The 20319-nt window shown below is 43.1% G+C and overlaps 2 protein-coding genes across 2 annotated transcripts in view; one reads left to right on the top strand and one right to left on the bottom strand.

The window, feature by feature from the left end:
- Positions 1–2900: 2900 nt before the first annotated feature.
- IDH3A (isocitrate dehydrogenase (NAD(+)) 3 catalytic subunit alpha) lies at positions 2901–20263 on the top strand. The gene is made up of 11 exons (XM_025271749.3): positions 2901–3015; positions 7490–7552; positions 9899–9982; positions 11565–11679; positions 12752–12939; positions 13403–13536; positions 14400–14502; positions 14603–14667; positions 15608–15692; positions 16145–16297; positions 18721–20263. Exons 1-11 carry the CDS (start codon positions 2989–2991, stop codon positions 18802–18804), a joined length of 1101 nt encoding a protein of 366 aa, XP_025127534.1. The 5' UTR covers positions 2901–2988; the 3' UTR covers positions 18805–20263.
- Positions 11842–20319, bottom strand: part of ACSBG1 (acyl-CoA synthetase bubblegum family member 1) — a 68960-nt gene continuing 60482 nt past the window's right edge. The window contains exon 16 of the mRNA XM_044933313.2: positions 11842–11974. Coding sequence (XP_044789248.2) covers positions 11848–11974 — 127 coding nt within the window. The 3' untranslated portion in view covers positions 11842–11847. The remainder of the gene's footprint in view (positions 11975–20319) is intronic.

Genomic DNA, 20319 nt, shown 5'->3' with positions numbered 1-20319 from the left:
TTTGTGTCCCTTTGGTAAAAATTTTTTGAAAAGCTTTTGGTATGTGAATAATCATATTCCAGTTTTACCGACTAATTTAAAAATTGCCGTCTTGGCTGCAAAAATTTTACTTAGAGTGAAGCACACCTGGATCGGGTAGTGTTGTCACAAATAAGGGCGCACCTTCCAGATCCTCCTGGAGAAGGAAATGGCAACCCACTCCAGTAATCTTGCCTGGAAAATCCCACGGACAGAGGAACCTGGTAGGCTACAGTCCATGGGGTTGCAAAGAGTCGGACATGACTGAGCGACTTGACTTTCACTTCCCAGATCCTTCTCCTGAGAGGCAGTTTTCCCACTGTCTGGTCCAAACACGGCTCGCTGATGGGATCTCTGGACACTACAGAGCACAAGAGACAGGACAAGGGGGCTTTTCCAGAGGAGAGTGACCTGCATGTTGGAGAAACTCTGGAATGCGTATTAAGAAAGTGCCTGGCAGTTCTGGACTCAGGAACAGGTCCTGGCTGCAGGGGAGGTAGCTTTCTCTCTCCCTGCTGTCCTTCCAGCCGCTCCAGAGTCAGGAAGCACCTTGATATGCGAGTTAGACTAGGAAACCTCTGAGGTCTTGTCAATCCCCAGAGCCTGAGCTTCCAAGGATTTGTCACTTTTCTGCCTCAAAGTCTTGGCTGGCTCTGGTCTTTCCTCAGGGCCCCATCTCAGGCTGCTGACCTTTTCAATCTCTTCAAAGTGAAAGTGAAAGTGTCAGTTGCTCAGTCCTGTCTGACTCTTTGAGATCCCATCTGAGCTACCAGGGAAGCCCTCAATCTCTTCAAGGATGATTCAAATGCCATCTCCGCAGTGGAATCTTCCCTAATCAACACCCCTCTCGCCCTGCCCTGCACCCCCTCCCCAAACTGTTAGAGCACCTGGCTGAATCTCTTCTGTGTTTCTCCCTCACTAGACTCCAAGGGCACGGCTGGGGCTGATTCATTCCCTTGTCTTCACAGTGCACCTGAGAGGGACTCTACTTAGGAAGGATCTGGTGAGGTGAATGACCCTCCTTCCCAGGGGTAGTTTAACCGTGAGAACTGCCTTGGTAATTAGGAAGCATCCTAGTACAATGTCAGCATCATCACTTACTAGCTATACCTCAGTTTTCCTACGGGACTGTTGTGAGGATTAAATAGACCTTGGAGAAAATCATTTCACATTTTGTTTTTCCATCAATGAGCAGCAAGTAGTTTCAGTCTGTATTCCAGAAACAAAGACATAACAGACTGTCTCTGAGCTTGAGGAGGCTCTTCAGTGGTACACAGCAGGGGAGAAAGCGATTAAGTTCCTGGAAGAGGTGGGAACCAAGTTCTACTGGCTCTAGGTATGGAGGAGGAACACATGCGTGAGTCTGAGGGGCTTCCTAAAGGAATCAACATCCAAACTGAGTCTTGACGAGTGACTGGAATGTCAACAGGTGGAAATGGCACAAAAGAGCATTCAAGCAGAGGGAACGGCATGAGCATAGTGCGGGTAAACTATGGGAAGCATTTGTGGGCTGGCCAGGAGCCCTACTTGGCAGGCAGTCCAGGACTTTGGGGCTGGACGGAGTGACAGGAAATACAGCTGAATAAAAGACGGTGGTGAGAGATGAATGGGAGAGCCAAGAGGTGTTAGGGCGGCATGGGCTGTGGCCAGAGCTGTGAGAGAAGGAGAGGACTGTGTGGAGAAAAGATTGGAAGGGGCAGGTTGTCGGGGGAGGAGGCTGCTGCCGTTGTCTGGACATGAGATGGTCAGTCCTGAAGGAGGGCAGTGATGGCAGTGGGGGTGGAGTGGAGGGGCACTGTGGAGAACACCTTAGAGGGGAACTGCCAGGGCCTGATGAGAGCAAAGGCCAAGAAGAGAGTGATGAGGTCCCTGTATCCTGATGAAGCCACAGACTTAGCAGTACTTTATTACCTCATGCACTGGCATCACTTGTGCATCTAATTCACCACTTCTCTAGGTAGATGGGTAGCTCTTCTCTGGAAAGAACCTTTTTCAGGGTGTGGTGTGGGAAGACTTGGTCTAAATCACCCTGACACCCAACTATGGGACCCGTGATCAGCAGAGCTTCAGGACTCTGGTTGCTGAGAAGATGAGGAGGGAGGGGAATATGACGTTATTTCCTCTGCCCTCTTTCTTAGATTTGAATCAAGTCCCCTGATTTTACCTTCTCATTGCTCCTTGCGCCTTCCCTTCCTGATACTTATCACAGTTTTCATTTACATATTTCTGTCATACTTGATTGGCGTCTGTCTTTTCTACTGGACTGTAAAATTACCATTGAGAACAGTGCCTGGTAACTAGACGGCACTCAGAAATATGTTTAGAGCTTTGAAGACAGAAAGTAGATCGGTAGTTGCTGGGACGTGGGACGGGAAGCTGGGCTGACAGCTAATAGGCACAAGGAGCATTTTCACAGGTTGGAAAACTGGATTGTGGTGATGGTTGTGCAAGTGCTTACATTTATTGAAAATTACTGCGAAATTACAGCGAGTGAATTTTATTGTATATGTTATACGTATACGTTATACCTCAATAAAGCTGTTAAAATAATAAAACATTTGTGAAACAAGTAAATGATCTATCTCCCTCCCTGAGGTTGTAAACTCCGTAAGAGAAGCTATATCCTCCAAATCCATAAGAGTGACTGGCATCCAGTAGACGCGGAACAAACAGCCCACCTAAACACTGAAATCTATGAATGAAGCCGGAGAGGAAGGACTCTGACCTGAGATCCCCGCCAGCAGCTTCCGGGTCGCTGCTCTGCCCGCCCCCGCGAGACGAGCCCGGCGATTGGCCAGCGGAGCCGGGTGTCCAGGGCCCGGACTAGGAGGGTGCTCGGAAAATCCCCTACGCGAACTCGCGGGGTGGGGCTTCCAGGGGGCGGGGCCAAGAAGGGGCGGGCTCCAGGCGCTGGCTGGGCGGCTGCGCACTACTGCCGCCGCTGTCGCCGGGGTGAGAGGAGTGGACGCGATGGCAGGGCCCGCGTGGATCTCCAAGGTGAGCGCCGGGCAGGCCCGCGTGTGGCTGGCGGGCGTGCTGGGTGCTGGGCGGGGGCTGGCGCGCGGGCCCGGATGGGAAGACGGCGGCGCGCGACTGGCTGGGAACAGACGGAGCCGGTCCTGGCCGCCCGTGCGCCTGGCTCGGTGGCCCGCAGGCGGTGTATAGGCAGCCCCGCTCCCGGAAGGTCGCGCCTGGGGCAGGGACAGCATCAAGGTCAAGGCGGGGAGCGCCGGTCCTGTTCCCGATGAGACCCCAGTGCTACCGCCGGCATCTGTCCCTGCCGGAGCCCAGGCCTAGCGCGGAGCCCGGGAAGGTCACCGGAGCCGCCGACCAGGCTCCACCATCCCGACTATTTCCGAAGCTGCGGCCCTGCAGCCTGCTGATCGCGCAGAGTCCGCCTCAGCACGACCCGGGCCTTCCCCCGGTCTCTACTCCGGCCCCGGCCGGGTAACCTCCCTAGCCACCGGCACGTGCGTTGGGCTTGAGAGGTTTTCTCAGGTGAGGGAATCCCGGGGTCATTTTCCTGCCAGATTTTTTTCTCCCTTGGAGCGCTTCCCAGTCTGCTGTTGTAGCTATTTCCCCTTCAAAGGACACAGGACACGTTGCACCTTGGAACCTGAGCACCCAGAGACTGGGAGAGGGAGACCAGCAACGCCTCTCCTTTACCTTGTGTTGGTGAGAGTCCTGTGATCTCACCTTGACAGCTGGGGTGCCTGCCAGAGCTGGAAAGGGTTGCAGACCGTCTGCAGTTCCTTGGTTCCTCAGTGGAACTAACTATGCCTGAAAACGTAATTGCTCAAGGTCACACAGGAAATCCCTGCCAGAACTGGAAGAGGAACTCAGGTGTCTCAGGATTACCAGTTCCAAGTCCCATTTTGCCTGCTCTGTCTGTGGTCAAGGTCAGACAACAAATTATAGGCAGAGGGAAAAATGGGCCCTCAGGTCTCCTGTTGCTTTTAGAGAATGATCCCCTAAAAACCTACTATAAGCAGTTTAATTTTTTCTCTAGAAAATTTGATACTGTATTTCTCCCTTGCTTTGAGTTTAAAGTGAGGTTTGCATACATTTAATTTAGTGAAAAGTGCTCTACACCGGAATTTAGGAGACTTAGGTTTAAATCTTGGCAATGCCACCAACTGGCCATGTGACCCTGAGCAAATTACTTAACATTTGTGAGTCTTAATAAGCTATCTGTAAAATATCTATACTTGCTTCACAGAGTTGTTGAGGATTGAATAAAATAATGTGAGAGCACCTAATACATATAGAAGCAACACAAAAGTCTGAAGCTCTCCTACCTGTCAACATTCTTATCTTACAGCCTTCAAGCAGACAGTTGGGCATCAGTAGCCTCATTTTATTTACTAACTGGGTTCTGCTTTGTTACCCTCTTCAGACCTGGACTTGTGTGTAATGATAACTTATTTCACATTCACTCCTGAAGGTAAAGCAACTTCTGTGTCATTGTCTAAACAGAAGTCAATCCTTCAATCACTGAGCTTACACCTAGCACCTAATTATCTTTGATCAATACATAAGAGTTCAGAATGAGGGACTAAAATAGCTAGTAAAGTGCAAGTAAATTTGTTTTTCCCTTAGTGTGGTCTCGAAGGAAAAAACTATGCAGTAGGTATTCAGAAAGTGTTGGGTTGTGGAATCAGACGATGAGGTTCTCTGACATGGACTCCCAGTGTGACCTTTGGCAGTCATTTGACCTCTGGCAGTCATTTGACCTTTGTGGGCCAGTTTCTCCCTTTAGGGACTGGAGTAGGTGGTGCCTTGGATGCTCCCTTTAGGGACTGGAGTGGGCAGTGCCTTGGAAGTTGACGTCCCAGGATGCTGAGCTGGTTGTGAGTTTCAGTCAAAATAAGTCCTCTATTAAGAGTTCCATTTCAGGTTCTATTTGAAAAAGATCTGTATAAGCTTATATATATATATTTCTTTTTTTTTTTCCTAAAGAAGTTTTATTTAGAGAAAATTAAAGGGTTTCTAAAGACCTTTCTGGCTCTAAAATTCTATAATTGTAATGAGGCAGTTTCCCATTAGCAGGCTTTTATTGAGTACCTGTCATACTTTCAAGAGTGTATTTATATGTTTTTAAGTTGGAGGATGAAGGTAAAAAAGGAAATGAGGTGCTATGGGTGAAGTCACAGGTTCAGTCCATATTCTGTGAGCCTGGTCTTGGTCTCCTTACCTGAAAAGGACTACAAATGCAATCTCCCCAGGCTTTATAAAAAATAAAATGATGTATGTATATAATACATGTAACTATATATGTATATTATACAAGTACAATATAACGTAGAAGACAGTCTGTGCTTTAAAAAATCTTGTTTTACTTTAAGTTCTGGGTGATTTAGATGCAGTACTGCCTTACTTTTAAGGTCACAAAGGAGAGATGACAAATATGGAAAAGACTGGTTAAGAGAAAGCTATTGCAAGTATTGAAGCTGTTTGCTGGAGTGGCTGGGAACTCATCAGATAGGGCGATACTTGAGACTGGCCTCAGTTTTTCCAAAAGTATTCTGAGCACCTACTATGAACCAGGCATTTTCTAGGTACTGGAGATGGAAAAGCAATGAACAAAACATGAAAATCTTTGCCTTGTGGATTTACATTTTAAATCAGTTTGGTTGGGTCTTTTGCCACAAAGACATGGGCCTGTTTTGAGTGAATGTTTTTTGTCTCTTTTTGAAGGGTGGGGAGAAGGACCCACACAAATTTTATAGCATAGCCTTAAAGTGGTCTCCCTTCCTTCCAATAGCCCATTTGCTGGTGGATGAACCACGCTCTAGGGCTGAGTTTTTGGCCAGTGGTTTTGGCATAGCGTATTCTTTGGGTTCATGCCCTATCTTTTATTTTATTTTCAGTCCAGAGAGATAACTAGTTGCTGGGTTAGAGGATACAACCTGTTCTCAGCTCCTTGGCTGTTAGTGTCGCTTTACTGCTGCTGCTAAGTCGCTTCAGTCGTGTCCGACTCTGTGCGACCCCATAGACGGCAGCCCACCAGGCTCCGCTGTCCCTGGGATTCTCCAGGCAAGAACACTGGAGTGGGTTGCCATTTCCTTCTCCAATGCATCAAAGTGAAAAGTGAAAGTGAAGTCGCTCATTCGTGTTCGACTCTTAGCGACCCCATGGACTGCAGCCTTCCAGGCTCCTCCATCCATGGGATTTGCCAGGCAAGAGCACTGGAGTGGGGTGCCATTGCCTTCTCCAGTCACTTTACTACATGCTGATATTACAGCCAAAAGTTCAGTACTTACAAGAACTGTCCCCCAAAAGGAAAACTAAGGATATAACAAATGTATCTTTGCTCATGTATCTAGCATGAAAAAAAGTTAACCTTTAAAACTTTTAATGAATTTTAGTTTTAATACCTTTGGTCTATGTAGCCAATTTCTTTTATTATATTCTGTGTATTATAATGTAATGTGGCTTTATAGTAGTTTTCAAGAACTGAATTATTGAAGTTCGAAATAACCTTTTAGAATTTATATTTCTGGTATGTCATAGTGTTAAGTGGAAAAAAGATGTACCAATGGCAACATCTTTGGGTAGTGGAGTTGGTGGTGGTTTAGTCACTAAGTCGTGTCCAACTCTTATGACCCCATGGACTGTAGCCTGCCAGGCTTCTCTGTCCATGGGATTCTCCAGGCAAGAATACTGGAGTGGGTTGCCATTTCCTTCTCCAAATGGGGTTAGTAGGTCACATTTATTTTTTTTTTTAATATCTTTCCCCATCCCAGCAATTAATAATAATGATGGCATTACCTATATTATCAGAAGTAGATAATTTGTTTAAAATCTTCATTCTGTATGACGCATGTCAAGATGGTATTCAATAAACTTTGTTAGATTTTTATTACAAAGTATAATTTCTTAATATTCATGGGAGAAGAATAGGCAGAGTGTGTAACTGGAGAAGCCCTGGAATAGCAGTTAGGAGACCCAGATTCTGGTCTCTTTGTGGTCTCTTTGTGGCTTTAGACAAATCCCTACTCTTTGGACCCATTGTTTCCACTGTATAATGAGTGAGTTGGGCTCTGGAATTCAAGGACGCTGCTGGCTCTTAAAATTAGTGATAGTTTTCCTAGGGTGTGTGTGACCCCCAGGTTGATCCAGTGGTCAAGAATGTGGACATAAAACTGTCCAGATCATCTGAGGAAAATTCAATGTTTGAGTTTTAAAAAAGTAGAGTTTCATTCTATTTTCAACATTGATAAAATCGACTTTAAAAGTACATATATAGTACTTAAATTCTCAAAGCAAAGGTAAACTGAAAATTTTGGTTTTCAAATCCAAGAGAGCTTGCTACGTTGAGCTAATACATGAGAAAAATATTCCTCGGAAATTCCTGAATATATCTGTGTGAGCTACAGCATTGTCAGCTGTCAGAGACAGTGCCATGTCTGCCTTTTAACACTATGTGGTTAATCTGTATATGACATTTCTTTGTTGATATTAAATGTAGGTCTCTCGGCTGCTGGGGGCATTCCACAACCAAAAACAGGTGACCAGAGGTTTTGCTGGTGGTGTGAGTATAATTATGTCTTTTATTTTTTCCCTTTTAGAAGTTTCTCAAGAAAAGTGCTCTAACGCATTTATTATATGGCATTTAATCTCCATTTATTTAAAATTGGGGAAAAGTGGCCATACTTATACATTTAAGTTACTGATGAACATGTGTAAATCGATTAGGTCACTTGTACATTTTAAAAAAGATTGTATTATAGCTGGCTATATAAGCCTGTTGAAGGAGGCTTGTTTAAAAATAGAAATTACCCTTGAGCCTGTTACTTTATTTCACAATCTCATTTGGATAAGACAGTTTTTTTCCAAACTAGTACAAGTTGAGAGAAAATTGTTGAGAAGCTTCAAAACCTGCTTCGCATTTTTATTTTGTAAGCTTCCCTGAAAACAGTAGATTGATCACCAATTAAGAATGCCTCAAATATCTATAAGCCCTATAGGCTTATATGTATTGATATGTTCCTTACATAGTCTTCATAGACTCTCCTGTTAACGGATCATCTGTTTCTCATTAAATCTGCTGCTTTTAGAATTCCCTGCATTAGAGTTGTGTGCTTTAAAAACTGATACCACATTTTTAGAGCATTCTAAGACTGTGGGTCAGTGACTTCCTGTATGTTTTTATTTTACCTCCTTTTTACAGAATCTGATTTGGATTCACAATTCCTATACTCCCATATAACATCTTACCCCATGAGGTATTTATAAGAGCATAGTACATTTTTTTTTTTTTTTCCATTTACTTTCTGAACTCTGGAAGTAAAGTAGATTTTTCTGGTGGCCTGATGAAATTTTGTATTACATGTTGGGAGAACAGGAAGAAGAAGCCAAAGGGGTTCTTTTGGCTCTGCTTTTGCTACAAAAGATGCAGAAAGAGGCTTGTTAGCATTTCAGATGCATTCTGAAAGCTAATGAGATGATCATTGCTCTCTGCTATTACTTAATTTTCAGGTTTTCCATTAAAATTTATGTTATCCTGGTGGGAAGGCGGTTATATTTGAGAGAAATAAGAGAAACTAATTTTTAAAAAAGCATCCTTCCATTGTATAGCTAAATTCAGAAATAATTAGTCCACCTGCTTAGGGAGCATCATGTGTGCTTGCTGAGTCCTGTCCAACTCTTTGTGACCCCATGGGCTGTGGCCCACCAGGCTGCTCTGTCCATGGGATTTTTCCAGGCAAGAATACTGGAGTGGGTTGCCATTTCCTTCTCCAGGGATAGTCCCAAGCCAGGGATCAAACCCCAGTCTCCTGCATTGGCAGGCAGATTGTTTACCACTGAATCACCTGGGAAGCCCGTTGGGCAGGATCACTGGAAGCTAAAAGACCAGGGAAATGAATCAGTGATTTTTTTTTTTTTAAATCTAAGTTTTTATTTTTTTAATTCTTAGAGAAAATTGTTTCCATCCTAGATTATTTTGTCTAGCTTAGCCAAACCAGCCTAGGCAACTAGAACTGAGAAATGCCAGGGACCATTGTCTGGGCCAAACTTCTAGGTAGGGGAAAGTCCACAAATAATGACATATTTAGTTTCCACATGGAAGCCCTCACTTAAATCCTCTCATCATTTCCCTTTACATTTTTTTTTTTTTCCCCTGTGTTTGAAATGCTGGCTTTATTCTATTTGAAGCCTTTGCACTAAATCACTGATGTTACATTATAGATCACTTTGTCATTCAATGTGTGATTCAGACATTGCAGGCATGATCACATACCATATTCTTAATGGTTCGAAATGAACTTCACTGGGCTTATTTGGATTACTGCTGTCATTAGGGGCCAGTCTTATAAAGGAACTCAGGAAAACAGACCCTCTCTTGATGTGAAGTCTGATTTTCTGTGTGTCAAAATAGACCACAGTGCTACTCTGGAGGTGTCTGAGAGTGTTTTATAAGACTGAATGAGTTACATGAGAAATGGAAATTTCTAGCCTCCTGTTGGAGAGGAATATGTCTGCCTTCATAGGAAACCCTCTAAATTTTAGTGAGAGAACCCTGTTGAAATGTTTTGCTCTCCTTGGTTTTACAGACTTGAACAAAGTGGTCTCTTCGTAGTTTGTCTGAAAAGAAATTTCACTTGGGAAGTTAACTTGGTAGTTTATTTTTGTTTTCTCTGGAGAGCATTGCTTAAGTTCTTTTTGAAACCTCTGGACTCAGCTAGGAAGTAGAGTTGTGGCATCTCTTGATTCTTGCCTCTACTTTGATGAGCTATCGGGAGGTAGGTCTGTTTTCTTAAAAGCATTTCTTATGAGTTAAGAACCCCTAAACTGGATTTCTTTTTGAACGATGTTCTTTTTTTAAACCTTCCAAAATCAGTTCTGACTGTCTCCTCTGATGATTTCTTATATTCAGGTTAAGACAGTAACTTTAATTCCAGGAGATGGAATTGGCCCAGAAATTTCTGCTGCAGTTATGAAGATTTTTGATGCTGCCAAAGTAAGTGGGCTTACATACTTTTGATAATAAATTGTACAAAAGTTTTCTTAGCCATTTGGAGCCTATGAACTCTTAGGATGAATTGTGCACGTTTGTATGGAGTTGGCGAGGTCTCGCATTAAGACTTCACAGATTCTGGCTTGAAGAGCGTTGTTGCTGCCGTCATTGTGAACGGTTTAAGCTACTGCGCTGGCGTCAGTTACGTATAAAGGAATCCAAGTAGTGCTGTAATTTTTATGCATTTTTGAACTCTGCCTCGGTTTAAGGTCTTTAAGTCCTGCCAAGTCACCTGTCTCCCTCATTCTACCTTCTTCTACCTTCCTGCCAAAAAAAAGAAAAAAAAGAAAACAGAATAGATAGTTCAAAAAACTATTGATATATAGGCGATTTTGAAAGGTTTTTTTTCTGGTGTGGTAATACCAAATATGAGATATTATTGTCAAATAGTCTATCCTTCAATGCAGGTAGATATTTAAAAGTGGGAATTTAGGAAAGTTGGATTTTGTTTGACCTGATGCTTTATTATTGCTATTTATAGCTGCTAGGTGAAATAATGTATAAAATTAAATAAGTGGTTAATTTTGATACCAACAGATAAAAGTCAAGGACTTTGATTTATTTATGCTGAATATACATTGTTTTTCTATATGCATTTCTAATTAAAACTCCTACAGAGGAAATGATGCTTATGCAAAAGTGTTCCCTGAGGGAGCTGAACTCTGCTCACTCTCAGCTGTGCGCTCCTGGTGAGCCAGGACCAAGTCTTGCTCTGGTTCCTCTTCCTAGTGCGTTCCCTGTTGGCTGTCAGCTGTGTGTGTACACAATGAAAAGTGTGGGTGAAAAGAAAGGATAGCACTGGTTTATACCTTAAAATTCTTGCCTTTATAGGTTATATAATATTTCTTTTTTTTTTCTTAACAGCTTTATTGAGATTTAATTCATATACTGTTCAGTTCATCATGTAAAGTATGCAGTTCATTTCATTCATGGAGTTGTGTAATTATTACCACAATCTAATGTTAGAACATTTTCATCACTCAAAAAGAAACCCCATACTCATCAGCAGTCATTCCCCATGACCCTTATCTCTCCCACCCTACCCACTCCCATCACCAGCCCTAGGCAACCACTAATCTACTTTCTCTCTCTGTAGATTTGCCTATTCTGGACTCTTCATATAAATAGAATGTTAAAATTACATGATTTTTATTATTGGCTCTTTGCACTTAGCATAATGTTTTCAAAGTTCATCCACGTATCAGTACTATGTGATACTTCTACGAATCCTATTTCTCTGCTCGTTACGATATTCTCATTATAGCACGCTAAGAGTCATTGTGAAAAAAAGAAATGGGCAGGTGGCAGCTAGGAGTGATGACTGGACAAGGGTAATGTGGAGAATCCCTCTGGGCATGCTGGAGAATGACATCTCTTCTTGCATGCCAGGAACTTTCTGGACCTTTACTGTATGTGTTTTCACCAGTTGCATCCAAAGTTGAAGAAGTCTGTTTATAGCTGCAGTGTGAATGTGAGTCACATATAGTTCTTTCCAGTTCACTGTGCTCTGTGGTGTGGCATCTAGGCACCTATTCAGTGGGAGGAGCGAAACGTCACCGCCATTCAAGGTCCGGGAGGCAAGTGGATGATCCCTCCAGAAGCCAAAGAGTCCATGGATAAGAACAAGATGGGCTTGAAAGGTAGTGCTGATGTGATATGATTGTTATTATTGATTTCTGTGACAGGTGTTGTATTTATCTCTACCTGGGTTTATCTTTGCATGATTTTTACATTTTTATTAATTTTAGCTTATACGTGCCCCAGGCCATGATTCAAAACACTGGCATGTGACAGATTGGAGTTAAGCACTAGGGAGGTGGTGTCATAGGATTGGCTAATGTCAGGGACATGATACAGTGCTTGGTCCTCAGTCGGTGTTCAGTGCAGTTGATATTCCAGAAAGCTTCACTGAGGAAATTTCTTCCATATCTGGATCTGAAGCAGAGGGTCAAGTTAGAGGCAGAAAACATTTTTACAGGGTGTGTAGCGTGTGCTCACTGCTGCCTGAGAGTGACCAGCTATGCGTGGGCTCATTTATGATGAAGAGGGTATCAGACTTAGAAACAGAGCCCCTGTCTGTCCTTTCAAATGATGCTGGTAAAAGTGTCCCTCGTTTCATGAAGCATGTGTGTTAAACGTGTCACACAGCTACTTCATGTCCAAAGAAAGGATCCTAAATACAGCTCTGATGGAATGGTGGAAAAATGAAAATTAGAATTTCAAATACAGTTGGCCCTCCATATCCGTGCATTGTGCATTCATGAATAACATGAACCAACCATGTATTGAAAATATTAAGAATTCCAGAAAGTTCCAAAAAGCAAAACTTGAATATTTCCACTGGCAACTATTAACATAGTCGTTTACATCGTGTTAGGTACTATAAGCAGTCTGCTGCTGCTGCTAAGTCGCTTCAGTCGTGTCCAACTCTGTGCGACCCCATAGATGGCAGCCCACCAGGCTCCACCGTCCCTGGGATTCTCCAGGCAAGAACATGGAGTGGGTTGTTAAAGGAGGATGTGTGTAGGTTACATGCAAATACTGTGTCATTTTATAAGGGACTTGAGCATCCATGGATTTTGGTATCTGCTAGGTCCCTTCCCCTTCTCGATGCTGAGGGACAAGTGTCAACATTATGAGCTTGGGTTTATAAAGAAAAAGAAAAGACCAGAATGTATTTTGTTGTCATCTGCATATTCTTCTTTATTATAGGCCCTTTAAAAACACCAATAGCTGCTGGTCACCCATCTATGAATTTATTGCTGCGTAAAACATTTGACCTTTATGCAAATGTCCGACCATGTGTCTCAATCGAAGGCTATAAAACCCCTTACCATGATGTAAATATTGTCACCATTCGAGAGAACACGGAAGGAGAATACAGTGGAATCGAGCATGTGGTATGTTCATTTGGATACTTTTTCATTTTTAGTTAGGTTGCTTTCTGTGTACTTGGGACTGTTGTTCAAATTCCCAGGTGAAAATATTTCCCAAAGACAGTTCCCTTTCACTCAGTGAGGAGTTGTGGGTATTTGTCTTGTGGCCTCCAAAGGATGCCTGGGGGAGGGAGCGTGGTGCTTCAGGGCACAGGCTTGGGAACTTGTCCTCTGTTTGAAGTTTGAATCCTCAGCTTCATGGGTGACCATCTCTGTACCTCGGTTTTCCTCATCTGTGCAGTGGAGCTATTATAGTATGTGGCTCACTGGGCTGGGGTGAGCATGACTAACCCTGCCGACATGCCATATGCATGATGCTCGCCTTGGCAGCTGGCGCCGTGCAGGCCTGGCACAGGTGGTGTTGTCTGCACACACCAGCAGTCTAGAGCCACACCCTCTCAACAAGACAGGACTTCCTCTCTTTCAGATCGTGGATGGAGTTGTGCAGAGTATCAAGCTCATCACCGAGGCAGCGAGCAAGCGCATCGCAGAGTTTGCCTTTGAATACGCACGGAACAACCACCGGAGCAACGTCACGGCCGTGCACAAAGCCAACATCATGTGAGTCCCAGTGGGCGGTGCTCCCTCCAGCTGTGTGGGTGCCAAGCAGTGGCAGGGCTTGCTTTTCCTCTCTGCAGCTTGCTCACTGCTTCCTGATAGTTCTGGAAGATGGCCTTGCAGCCAGTCAGAGGGTCGGGCATTGCTCCTGTGTCAGAGTCTCCTATTTAATGTGTTTCCTCGGGTGGGTGATGAACAAGTTTGGAAGGAGCAGGAATTCCGGTCCCGGCAGTTTAAGGGAGGGGAAGAGAAGGAAGCCAGAGAGACCAGATCCTCAGATGAGGTGGCCAGTTAGCTAGTCACGTCTATAAAAGGGCAGTCGTTCCTGTGTTAGGAGGGGAATAGCAGGAATGTTTCTGAAATGGCCACCTGTTCAGGAGCTTAAAATAGTGCTCATAGTGCTAATCTGATCCGATGTATCATTCTAGCAATTTGAATTCTCCTCATCCCTAGTGCAGTAAAGGCTAACTCGGTGTGTTAAGAAGCAGGTTTCCTAACCTAAGAAAAGTGTTGAGCATGTACATAGTAAAACTATTTAAATAATTGAGTAAGTTAACCTTGTTAAGGCAATTTTAGCATTTCCTTATTAATAGATATTTCTTAATTCTTGCTAGGTAACACTACAAAAATATAGTCTTCTTCATTATGATCAAACTACTTTACATTTTATACCCTTCTGTGCTTCCAGAAGTATCCCAGCATTTAAATTTGCATTTTACTGATTGCCCCCCAAAATTTTTTTACTGTAATTGAAATCAGACATCTTGGCTTCTGGAACTTGAGTTTCTTGAACTTTACTTCTCTGATTTGATCTTTCTCTCTTTGCAAGTCTTTGCTTTCAACAATTTTTATTTGATTAAATACAGGCGAATGTCAGATGGGCTTTTTCTGCAAAAATGCAGGGAAGTTGCAGAAAACTGTAAAGATATTAAATTTAATGAGATGTACCTTGATACAGTATGTTTGAATGTAAGTATATATTCACACTTACCTGCTATGTTTTGTGGTGTATAGTGTGTACATGTGGTGCAGTTTTTGATTGCTGAATGCACAAATGCATTTTTTGTAGATGGTCCAAGACCCGTCCCAGTTTGATGTTCTTGTTATGCCAAATTTGTATGGAGACATCCTTAGGTAAGTCTGGCTGCACCCTTTTAGCCTACAGTTTATTTATAAATGTTCTAAAATAAATTGTGGCTTAAGAATTTTAATCAAGGGTTATAAAAAATAGCGTTTGTTAGAAGATATGAGTTGAATTCTGATAGTGCAGGTGGTGATAATGGTTACATGTTGGGTAGGTTATTCCTTTGTTCATTTGCCAAATTAGCTCTGGACTGTAGTTCCCTGACCATTAGTTCCCTCTTCCCACTTTACAGATATTTTATTGGTTGGTTGGTTGATTTCAGTGTTTTATCATGTATAGCTAGGCAGGTGGGTGTTCATTTTTACAAGGTTTTTTGGGGGTAACTTTTGGCATAATTTCAGACTTACAGGAAAGTTGCAAGAACAGCACAAAGAAATCCTGTGTACTCAGCACCACATTCACCAAATGTTAACATTTTTATCAGACTTACTTTATTACTCCCTCCTTCCTCCTCCTCATTTCTCTGTCTCTACACACATACATGCTGGTGGCCAAATGGTGCTTTTGTAAACCCATCATTCCTTTTACGTCTATTAGTTGGCATTCTACTGTAAGGATAAGCTTTTCTTTCTGTCTGATTTGTTTACTGACTTACCTATGTCAGTCTGGACTCTCGGCTTCTGTCTTACTCAGCGGTTCTGTCCCTCACTATCGTCACTGATATTGGTGCTTAGATCGCACAGACTTGGCCAGTGTCAGTCCCTCGGAGCCGTGTCTGTGCCCTCTTGACAAAGCCCCTTATTTGCTCTCTGGCACAGTAAGGTGTTTCAGGCTCATCCTATATGTTCCTGACTAGTCCTGAAATCAGCTGTTTCTTCAAGGAGCCCAAGGTTCTCTTAGTGGAGAATGGTATGTAAAGATAGAAGTCTGACCACTAGGTGAGCTGTTTTGTTTTTCAAAATGTCCTTTGAAATGCTTTTGTGCCCCCAGTGACCTGTGTGCGGGATTGATTGGAGGTCTTGGTGTGACACCGAGCGGCAACATCGGAGCCAATGGAGTTGCAATCTTTGAGTCGGTAAGGACCCTGGTGACACCTGAAGCTGAATTCAAGTCAGAGTGACGTGAGAACCCAAGAGGGATTAGCTGCATAAATATCTGTTAACTCTTGAGTTTTTCCAGTTGTCAAAAGAAAGTGAAGCTTTGTTTAGCTTTTTGTATAAGCTCAGTTGATTCATTCATTTGCCTCTGGTTTCTTTTGTATCCTCATTATTTATTGTGTTTCCTTCCTCAGTTAAAATATTTTACCAGAAGTTCACTGGATAAGATTGTTTGTTCATCTTTTTATACTTAAAAAAAATTACTTTAGCTCTTCATTTTTCTGAGGCTTTATTTCTAAAACCTGTGTCTGGATAGCTGTTCCGTAGCTATTTTCCATCGGAGAGGAAAGCTGATTAAGAGCCCAGCTTCCCCGGAGGAGAGCTGTTTGCTTCTGTCCCCCTTCTGACTGCCCCACCCCGACCCCCGCAGGTTCACGGGACCGCCCCGGACATTGCAGGCAAGGACATGGCCAACCCCACAGCCCTCCTGCTCAGCGCCGTGATGATGCTGCGCCACATGGGGCTTTTTGACCACGCTGCGAAAATTGAGACGGCGTGTTTTGCTACAATTAAGGATGGAAAGGTATCGGTGATCTTGCCACACTTGGGCTGGGTGAAATTCATTTCCTCCTTGGGTTTTGTATGTGAAGGACAGATGATGGTTCTTCTCAAGAGGGCCAAAGGATTGGACATCAAGAAGGCATTCCTAATGCAGGCTCCCTGGGTGAACTCAAGGGGTGTGCACATGTTGCATCTTCTGAAGGGAGGACCCGTGTGTTTCATTAGGGGAGGGTTGAGAAGCACCGAGGCAGGGGCGCCAGTGTGCAGTGGGAAGGACAGTGATGTGGGGGTCAGAGCAGGGCAGACCTGGTTATCCTGTTGCTACCCATGGGGTCTTGGCTAAGTCCAATAATTTTTCTCAGTAGCTTTTTCCTCTTTGCAGCAAACATCTCTTGCATACATTATAAGGTATGGAGGATATAATAAAATAAGGAATAAAGTAAGGTCTCAGACCTCAAGGAGCTGGAAATCTAGCAGTAGACACAGATGTAGACGTGTCTGTAATACAGTGGTGCTCTGTGTTACTTTAAATGCATCTGTGGTATAAAAGTAATATAGAAGGTTTATAGATGTATTAATGGCTGATACTTGAATACTTACATGATCTTATACTCTTTATATATATATATATAATCTCAGCAAATTTCTACTACTCTGTGGCATAGATACTGTAATTAAGCCCATTTTAGAGATGAGGGCTTCCTACGTGGCGCTAGTGGTAAAGAACCCACCTGCCAATGCAGGAGACACAGGTTCGATCCCTGGGTTGGGAAGAGCACCTGGAGGAGGGCATGGCAACCCACTCTGGTATTCTTGCCTGGAGGATCCAATGGACAGAGAAGCCTGGCGGGCTACAGTCCATGGGGTCTTAGAGAGTCAGACATGACTAAAGTGACTGAGCACATAGATGAGCAAGTTTGTCCAAGGTCTCACAGCTCCTAACTGGCAGAGTTGGGGTTCACACCTAGTCTGGCTCTTACCCAACAAGCTTCACTGTTTCCATAAGAGGTTGTGGCCCGTGGGAGGTTGTGATCGATTATTCTGAAAGTGGGAGAATGGAGGAGATCATGGCTTTACAAGGCTGGGCCCGAAAGGCTGATCCTTAGCCTGAGATCTCTTCATTTTTTTCAAGTTATCATTTTAAAAAAGGACAAAGTGCACTTAATACAAAATTGACTGCTTTAATAATTTCTGAGGTGCACAGTCTATTGGGTATTAAATACCCAGTATTTTCACATTGTTGTGTGACCTTCACCACCATCCATCTCCAGACTTTTTCATTTTCCTGAACTGAAACTGTCCCCATTAAACAATGATTTCCGTATTTTCTGCTGTTGCCTCACCCTCTGGCGAGCACCGTTCTACTTTCTGTCTCTATAAATCTGACTGCTCTAGGTACCTCACGTCAGCTGAATCACACACTTGTACTGTTCGGACTGCCTTACTTCACTTAGCACAAGGTTTGCTGCTTATTTTTTAAAAAATTCTGTACTTTGAAATTTCTGTGGCCAAAATATAAGAAACCCAAGCTTATTTTTGACAGTCTGATATAGTCATATTGAAGGGCATGTGCTTATATATATTTTTTGTTCTGATGCTGTATTAGAGAAGCTACTCATAGAACCCAGCAGAGAGATGCCTAAATTACACAGTAGGCTCTTTAAATTGCATAGGATGTGATGAGATGAGAGAATTAAATATATTGAGTTCTGTTTGGGAGTAAAGAGCGTAAGCTGGTAGAAAACAGGGGAAATGGGAGGATTTCTCTCCTAAAGAGGGGAGTTGAAGAGTTAGTAATTTAAATACTTCCCTAGTATTGGTTTCTCAGCCTCCCCAAATAGGTCAAAACGTGTTTTTTAAAAAACAAACTTAAATTCCCCCAGAGATTTATGTAACCTCTTGTTTAGATTTGCTGTCAATGAAATGTCCATGATCAAATGCTTCCTTAGAATCTATTGTACAGATCAAGGGAAAATTTTTGGAAAGCATCCCTCCTCCCTTTGGGGTGAGAGCATCTTCTTTTGTTTTTTAATTTTGGCTGTACTGGGTTTTTGTTGAGGCATGCTAGTGGGGTTCTCTCGTTGTGGTGCGCAGGCTTAGCTGCTCTGCAGCTCCTGGAATCTTAGTTCCCTGACCAGAGATTGAGCCCATGTCCCCTGCACTGGAAGGCAGATTCTTCACCACTGGGCCACCAGGGAAGTCCCAGGAGACTTGCTCTTGTTCTTGCCGTGTTTCTGCATACACTATCCAGTTAGCTTTTCCAAGTCCGCCTGGGGTAGGTGGATGGTGGTAGAGCCTGTCTCACTTTGAAATGAGGAACTAAATGAGAGAGTAGCCAGGTAACTCACTCAGCCGGTGTCTCACTGAGGACTTTAAATAAAAACGTTTTTTACTTCAGTTTAACATGTAGGTACATTTTCTGTCTTTGCTTTTTCCTTTTCTCAGAGCTTAACCAAAGATTTGGGAGGCAATTCAAAATGCTCGGACTTCACAGAAGAAATCTGTCGCCGAGTAAAAGATTTAGATTAAGGCTTCTACGGACGGTGTCTGCATCAGTCACTCCTAGGGGAAGCCACATCAGCCTGTGTTAGATACTCCCATTATGTATGCATTTATGCATTTGTTGCTTGTTTCTTGACAGAGTACATTTTTAGACCTGGCCTTTTTTCTTAAAATCTGTGCAGAGGCTGCAGGTAATGTCCCTAGGCCTGCTTTCAAAGGACTTCTTCCAAGTGCTTGTTTTATTTATTAAACGTCTATCTGGTATACATTTTTTTGTAAACTCTCAAGTGAACTGTTATCATTTGCTGTTGTTAACCATTTTATGCTTCAGTTAAAATAGTTTTTCTTTCACTGTAAATATGATACAGAAATACTAAGAGAAAACATCTAACTTTTTAAAGAAAAACACTGATATTCTTGGTTTACGAAAAATATAATGGAGATAAAATAGAATGTTGGCATAATAGCATGAGAGGATATTCTTATAAAACTAAATGGGCACAAGAGAAATTTCCTGGGAAAGTTTACATCAAAAACAGTGAATATTTCTTAGTGATATGGAAAGTAAAGACTAATTTGTACTTTACATGAATTACTGAGTATAAATAAAGACTTCGGATCGGAGAAATACATAATGAGAGATGTAATTTTTGTTCATAGGATACGGGTAATATATCGGGTATAAAGACACAAGTGGATTGTGTGTTCAGTTATTTTTGTTATCTTGAGATTTACTGTTCTTGGTAAGAGCTTTTAATGAAGTGAAGGGGTGGTCCTTCCTTTTCACTGGACGTATATCAAGCATGGTGCCTACACAGCCCTCGATCTCCTGTCCCTTGTTCCCTTGGGGGACCCTGACATGGACCTGGGAGCAGTCCCTCTTCCGCAGCCTGTCTGTGTCTGTCAAGAAGTGGACCACGCTCCCGCTGATAGGGCTAACAGGCCTCACCATATAAATTTTGACTGCAATTGAGGAACCTGGAGTACTGGCTGTTAATTTTACATTTCACTGGCTTCTCCTTCCCCAAAGCACCAAATCACCACCCTCTGCCTCAGCACCACCAGGGAAAGAGGAGCTGCAAACTCAGCCTGAATTGACTTCACAAAATCGTGCCACCCTGGGGCTTGGCTCAGCTTTTGACCTTCAGGCACCTCCCCATCCTTCCTCCAGTCCTCACCTTTAGCATGATTTGTCTTTAATCTTCAGAAACTGAGTCACTATTTTCATGAACCCTTTGGTCCAAACCGAAGGCAGCTCGTCCCCCTTGGCCCTTGTGTAACGTCTCCAGCCTGCGGCTTTACGTTGTCACAGGGGGTTTTAACCACAACCAATACTCCTGTCTGGGTCCTTTTTTGAAGCTCGTAACCAGACAAATAATCTTATATGTATTTTACTCTGTTTAAACTGCTGCTGCTTCTGTTTTATTGAATTGTGCTAATTATCGGTGACCCTTCGGTTTACACAAATAAAGAATTCCCAAACGAATTGAGCTGTATGCTTTCCTCTACCCATTTAGATGCCTTGTTTCATCTTGGCTCAGC

Source organism: Bubalus bubalis, chromosome 20 (genome assembly GCF_019923935.1).
Source record: "Bubalus bubalis isolate 160015118507 breed Murrah chromosome 20, NDDB_SH_1, whole genome shotgun sequence".
NCBI lineage: Eukaryota > Metazoa > Chordata > Mammalia > Artiodactyla > Bovidae > Bubalus > Bubalus bubalis.
The sequence above is the reverse complement of the archived record's forward strand: the minus strand, read 5'-3'. Positions and strand labels throughout refer to the sequence as shown.

Coding starts and splice junctions, on each gene's coding strand:
- IDH3A (XM_025271749.3), top strand. CDS start 2,989: ATGGCAGGGCCCGCGTGGATCTCCAAG. Junction 7,553..9,898: donor CCAGAGGTTTTGCTGGTGGT/GTGAGTATAATT, acceptor TCTTATATTCAG/GTTAAGACAGTAACTTTAAT. Junction 9,983..11,564: donor AGATTTTTGATGCTGCCAAA/GTAAGTGGGCTT, acceptor TGTGGCATCTAG/GCACCTATTCAGTGGGAGGA.